This window comes from Hippocampus comes, unplaced genomic scaffold (genome assembly GCF_001891065.2).
Source record: "Hippocampus comes isolate QL1 unplaced genomic scaffold, H_comes_QL1_v1.1 scaffold158, whole genome shotgun sequence".
NCBI classification, from domain to species: domain Eukaryota; kingdom Metazoa; phylum Chordata; class Actinopteri; order Syngnathiformes; family Syngnathidae; genus Hippocampus; species Hippocampus comes.
In genome coordinates this window covers 202,377-209,287 of record NW_017805548.1, presented here as the reverse complement: position 1 = coordinate 209,287, position 6,911 = coordinate 202,377, and the positions used below count along the sequence as shown (strand labels likewise).

The 6,911-nt window shown below is 41.2% G+C and overlaps 1 protein-coding gene across 3 annotated transcripts in view; it reads left to right on the top strand.

Moving 5' to 3' along the window:
- Positions 1-783: 783 nt before the first annotated feature.
- LOC109521731 (zinc finger protein Aiolos-like) overlaps positions 784-6,911 on the top strand; it is a 12,839-nt gene continuing 6,711 nt past the window's right edge. The window contains exons 1-5 of one of the 3 annotated variants that reach the window (XM_019879760.1): positions 784-802; positions 1,424-1,492; positions 2,010-2,087; positions 2,329-2,418; positions 5,205-5,597. In XM_019879760.1, coding sequence (XP_019735319.1) covers positions 2,036-2,087; positions 2,329-2,418; positions 5,205-5,597 — 535 coding nt within the window. In that variant the 5' untranslated portion in view covers positions 784-802; positions 1,424-1,492; positions 2,010-2,035. Of the gene's footprint in view, positions 803-1,385; positions 1,493-2,009; positions 2,088-2,328; positions 2,419-3,269; positions 3,542-5,204; positions 5,598-6,911 lie in introns of those variants that run through there. The other 2 variants (XM_019879762.1, XM_019879761.1) reach the window with 2 other exon arrangements.

Genomic DNA, 6,911 nt, shown 5'->3' with positions numbered 1-6,911 from the left:
GGACTTTATACTGGTCTATGGACACGCCTCTTTTTACAGTCAGAGAGAAGCTGAAAGGCTCAGCAGAGAAAAGCCAGGCTAAAGCTTTTTCTCTCTCTCTCTCTCTCTCTCTCTCTCTCTCTCTCTCTGCCTCCTCCTCACAAACACAATCTTACTCCCTCTCCCTTGTTCTTCTCTCAACCTTGACTGCACAAAGAAGGAAATGGCAGAATTCTGCCCCGCTTATTTGCAAATGCAACTCTCATTTCCTTGAAATGTTTTTCGACCGAGAACAAACATGTTGTATTAACCCCTAATTTACCGTACCTGCCAGACCATGACAATAGCAAACGTGTGCGTGCTCATGTTTGTTTCCTTTGCCATGCCCCTCATCACGTGTTCTGATGTGTGTTCTCTTGCAAAGTTCTGAAGGGAAATGGACAGCGTAACTCCTCCTCATACCACCCTGCTCCACTGGCCCCAGCCTTCAACCCCCACCCCCCACCACACCCAAGGGAGTGCAGAGTAAGATTTATTGAAACACAGACGAACCGCTTATTAAGTGGATTCTCTGATCTGGTTCTGCGCATTAATGTGTGTTTCTTGTTTGTCCTTCAACCTTCGCTTCAAGGTTTTGAACAAGATTTGGATAATTTGCATCATAACCCCCCACCCACCTCCCTCTGTTCCATTGCCTTTTTTACCATGGAAACCTTGCATGTGTTGTGCTGCCTTTGTGTGTGTGTATGCATTTTTTTTTTCCTCAAGCGGGTGGCTGGTTGCCAAGGTGGCCAATGGGCGCCCGCCAAGTCTTACAACTCAGGTGGGTGCGTCACTGTGTTTTGTTCAATCTGATGCGCCAGGCGCTTCATGTACACTTGCTTAGTTCAGCTAATAAATATTGCCTGCCACTTATTTAGAAATAATGCTTGTCATTGAGCCAAATGTGCTTTCATCTTGAATATATCAGCCCAAAACCTGCCTGTGTGCTTTAGTTTTACATTGTTTGTTGTTTTCATAATTGTTTTCTAATTGATAATTTACCATATAATGTCTGTCTCTGAGTTGTATTCAAATGTGAAATGTTTCCCCAATTGAGTATCTTGATGTAGCTTCCATGTTAGCCACAAGATGGCGTAGTTGATCTTTGAAATAACAGGACCACGTGATTAGATTTGATATCGTTGTCAGATTAAAATGATTTGGTATCATGATCAGTATCGATTATTTCATTCAGTCATAAACATCATGCTTCAATATAAAGCTTTAAATGTTCAGATTCAAGTTATTGAAAAAGTCATTTGGTCCTCGAAAGACTGGCAACTGGTGCATTTTGAATTTGCATCATCTTTGTTGCTCCACCTTGTTTGAAATGAGGTCTGTTCCTTTAAGTGATCTCTCCAAAACCCTTCTTGGTGACTTTGCTTGTATTCCTTATTCACAGAATCTGGTGTCACGTGAAACTTGCATAGTGAGCAGATCTTCAAGTGCAAAGCACAAAGCGGGTAATCAGGTAAGTTTATTTTTGGATGAATTGGATTTATTAATGTGTAAAACAAAAAAAGTAAGATTAAGATTTTTCATGATTATACAAATAAATTGTCACCATGCATCTGAGCCTTTGGTTGAGCAAAGTATTTTTGCCTGTACATTTATGGTGTCTCACAATGCAAAGTATCAGTGACAATTGTAGGGTTAGTGAATACAATGTTTTTCTTTTGATATTGTATTTTTAATCATGGATGTAAACCAGGTTGAAATGAAATTTACAAGATAAATGTTAGTTTTCATAAGTAGGAGGGTGGAATAATCATTTATTTTTTGCAAATGTTGGTGTCTTGGAGTGGAAAGTTCTTTTACACTTGTGCAAACATGGCAGGAAATACACGTGCAATGAACATCTCTCACATCAGGCTAAATGTAATGACAGGGTCGAGTAATCAACCGTGAACTTGTGCAATTCTGGTTATGCTTAAAATAAACCTCTTTTCATGCTTTCTTACCACCTTTCTATCCCTTGTCTAACAAAGAGACTCCTTTTATACTGAACACCATCATGAACACAGACAAGAATCCTGTATTTGTACCCACAATTGGAAATGGGATTGGTGAGTGTCTTGTTCCATCTCTATGGTACCGTTAGAATCCTGCTGCGACACATGACATTTTAAATCTTTGTAAGGAATTTACAAATGGGACAGAGGGTGATAACAGCTTGTCATTTGTAATTGCACAGCAGCTATTTCTGAGGCAATTTGACGAATCACATGATAGTATCCTGGGGATTATTATTTTGAACGCAACATAAATTACAGCAAAACTTCTTAAGATGCTTTTCTTCTTTCCCAGACGATTTCATTGCTAATGCAAATGTGAAGCCACTGGAGGAGGAAGAAAGGGATATCTCATTTGCAAGGAATGGAATGCAGTGCACCGAAGGTGGGCTATATCATCTCATATGTTTTTTGTACACAAACACTTTATACAATTAGGTGATGCTTGTATCTTCTTTGCTTCAATGAATTCACTCCGTTAGCAGCTGCACTTGCCCACGTCATAACGCCACATCCATGATTTGCTATGCTCTGGAGCACTGGTTCTCAATTGTTGCCACGCTGAGACCAGCCTCTTCCTATTGTTGCAAAGTCGTGACTCATTTTGTAGAAGTTAAGAACACTGAAGCGAGCCCTGCAATTGGCTGGCAACCAGTTCAGGGTTTAAAACTCATCTGCTGCCCGAAGACAGCTGGGATAGGCTGCAGCACACCCGCGAAACTCGTGAGGATTAAGCGGTTCAGATAATGGGTGGATGGATGAAAATTGCGTCTGAAAATACATTTACTGTATGTTACAGTTTTAATTGCAGTTTCAAATGAGTTTGACATGTTGCTAGCTAAGGCTTAGCTGGACTGTATTTGTTTTTCAGAATAGCTAGTGACTAGTACTACAATTTCCTGATCCAATATTCTATGTTCTATGTAGCACCTTGGTCCACCTCAAAACTGTTCTAAAAAATGTTTTACTATCTGACCACGGCCTGCTATTGAATCCCGACCCACTTTTGAGAATCTCTGTTCTGGGGCATCATCGCTTCATTTTTTTTCCCTTGTTTTTTCTTTTTTTTTTTTTTTTTTTTTTTTTTTTAAGAGTTACGAAATGGGAAGATTTTGTACAGTTCCTGGGAAATTCTACCCCTGGTCTGGAATTGCTTTCACATTAATTTTTTTTTTGAGGCTGGGCTGTAAAAAAAGGCACCGTTCCTCAGAACCATTTTCAACCTGGTTCTGTGGCTGTGAGTTCGATGACACCATCACAAAGTCAATCATCAAACTGTGGCCGAGGGTGTCCTATGTGGATGCCCTTATGACTATACAATGCTGTTTCTGAGCACAGAAGTCCAATAACAGAACATCGTTCAGGTGTTGGTAGGTGGGGTTCCTTCTTCCCAATCAAGCCCTTCCAGGTGTCACTCTAATTCACATGAGCAATGAAGTCACCCGGCAGAATAAGGGATCGCCAAGTTGGAGTGATCTCCAGCACCTCCACTAACAACTCCAAAAAGGGTGTGTATTCTGAATAGATGTTCTGTGCATAGGCACAAACAACAGTCAGGACTTGTGCCCCAAAGCCAGAGTGATGCTCCCCTTTCATCCACCGGGGTAAACACCAGTGTACAGGCATGGAGCCAGGGGAAATATGAGCATACCTGCTCAGTGCATCTCACCGTGGGCAACTTCAGAAAGGAATGGAGTGCAACCTCTCTGTTGAAGACTGGTACCAGAACCAAAGTCATCGAGGTGTGTTCGACTATATCTTGTAGGAACTTCCCTGCCAAAAAGGTCACATTTCACATCCCTAGAGCCAGCATATGTCGCCAGGGATAGGACCGCCAAGTCACTTCGGCAGCCACCCGGTTCTCAATGCACCCGCTTGGCCCCTCCCACAGGGAGTGACCCCATGGGAACTCACGTTGCCTCTTCGGGTTGTTCCTGGCCGGGACCCATTGGTGGAGGCCCAGCCCCCAGGCACTCGCTATCGATCACCACCTCTCGGCCTGTCTCCAGAGGCGAGGCCCATTCGTCATGGTGTGTCTTCGAGCAGTGCTTCGTCTGGTCCCTCATCTAGGACCTTTTTTGCCATGGGTGACCCTGCCAGGGCCATAAAGACCCAGACAACTTAGATCCTAGGCTCATTAGGGCACACAAACCCTTCCACCACGATACGGTGAAAGTTTAGAGAGGTATTCTGAATAAAATGTTTGTCATTCCTAAATGAGTAAAGCTAAAAGGCTACACTTGAGTGACATTATTATTATTTTACTTTATGTTAACTGTTTTGTTAAGCGCTTTGTTACAGCTGCCGCTGTTGTGAAAGCGCTATATAAATCAGCATGTATTGTATTGTATTATTATTATTATGTCATTGTCCAAATGCTATTATAATTGTGCAAATGTTTGTATGTCTTCATTTTTTTTAAATGTATGTGATGTTTCTTCTGCCTGCTTCACTTGACTCCTACAAGATTCTCCAAAGCCCTGCTCTGCAGTACATCTGCATCATACGTGTGGTTTATTGTGCTTCGAGCCAGCACACTAAATCAGGTCTCTGTATGTGCAAAGTTTCCATTGCACCTCTGAACATTTCCCACCGTGCGAGGGGACGCTTGTCAGCTCATTGTCTGTCGCTGCCGAGACCACGGTGTGGTTTTTGGATGGACCTGAATTCACTGGTGGTTGGTTGACACGCAAGTTCTTAAAGAGAGGTCATGCAAATGAGGCCTGAGGACATGTCAGTGTTTCAGCATGTGGGCAGAACCTGCATAAAGAATGATTTTCGTTAAATAACGACATAAGGTTTATTTACCTGCTGGTTTCAGTGTTTCATCAGGAAAAAAGAACACCTACAAGGAATAGAATTCCTTGTAGAATTTTTCACCTATCCTGTTTCTAATTTTTGTGTATCCACGGAAGATGCCTTCCCCCAAACTTCAGCACACATCTCCTAATTTGTTGTGATCTGCCCAAGTTCTTCCTTTAGCCACGGAGACATGCTAGAATTGAAACTAAAAGTAACGACTATAAATGTACACGTTCTGTAACCATTGATTATGCATTTTGTCAATCTTTTTTGATCAAATAGTATCTTTAAGATCATATAGAGTAAATATAACCTCATAAATTATACATCAGGTATTCATTGTGCCTTCTTTGTTTTATCCTTATGTAGGTATGATTAAGGTCGAGGATGAAGAGATTGGAAACAATGAGGCATATCTCGAAGCTGAGAAGGCAAAAGCCGTTTTGCCAAAGGAGGAAAAAGAGGGTGTTACTGAGGAAGGAATGGGGGAAGGATACGACGGTGACAGGACAGAGGACGATGATGAAAATGATGAAGAAAGAGATTCTGCGGCTGAACCGGAGGACTTGTCCATGGTGGATTATTCACTTTACGACAGTGCAGCTCTGCAGGATGCCTCAGCAGGGGCCGCTTCAGAGAGAACTTACATGACAGGAGCCATGACTCCCCACATGCAGTCAATGGGGAAGCTTAACTGCGACATCTGCGGCTTGTCCTGCGTCAGCATCAACGTACTGCTGGTGCACAAACGCAGCCACACGGGTAAGCACAGGAACCCGATCAACACCTCACATCATACATCAACCCTTGTGCAATCATCACTCTGTTGACACCTTCAATAGATAGTGTTTTGTGCAAAGTGGGTCAAAAAGTTGGTTTGCACCCAACCTTTGTTTTAACGTGGGAAATATCTACTCTTTCACTTCATCATAGAATATCTTCAACCATGAACATCAAGTCCTACATTAATGAACTCGGGATCATGGCTGATCTATCCTTTTGGCGAACAAATATGTACAATAAATTAATATGGATACATTACAATGAACAAATAAAGTTTCATGATGCTGGTTGACATACAAATTGCCCCTATTTTAAGAATGAATGTTCTCAAAGGGCATGATGTTAAGTGAATTGTGAGTTGCCATCATAAAATTTTATATAAGAAACATTTCAATGTCATAAAAGCAGAAAGAGAAACTATCCTCTTCTTTGAACTTGAATAAAGTAAAACTTCTCAACCTTTGAGGGTGCCTGACAGGCAAATATAGAGGAAACAGGAAAGGGTGTGTTACAGCTGTGGTACCCGTCACCTAGCGGCGTTTTATAGGTATTGCAAGGGGGTGAAACGAGCAACAATTAACTTTCCTTTATTTGGTCAAATCAAATTAGCCTTCAAAACAAAATCCACATATAGGTCAAATAAAGACAAAAAAGTGTAGACTAAAAGCAAAGCTTTAGTGTCGACCCTTTTTACATAATATCAAACGATCAGACTATCACGATGTCGTACATGCATACACACACCTATTGCATATACGTGTATATATACAGTACATAAACACACATATGCCCACCCATTTAATGTACTGTACATACAAATGCACATATCTACAATTATTACTCGTCATATATATTTTCATAGATGCATACATATACCCGCAGTTGTACATACATAGACAAATAATGTGTCCATAATTTTGTAATGATTACATAACTACACGACCTTTTTATAACGATTGATATCCTTGCCTTTGTACATGCTTTTGAAAACTTGTAATTGAGTTACACAATTTCAATTCACAATCAAAATTGACTTCTTCAACTGAGATACATCTCTGTTGCATATTTGCTCTGGCTTTTTTTTTTCTAAACATAGATGTTCCTCTCAGTTCATAGGAGCTAATTCTGTGTTGGAAGAGCCTCTGAACAAAATAAGCATGTTATTACAGTATTTGCTTTAAACATAAACTGAGCAGCGTTAAAGTCCGCCAGATCATAACATGGTTGATATGCGCCGCGGCCCGCCACTGCATGCATATATATACAAACACACACACAGTGGCGGGCTGAGCA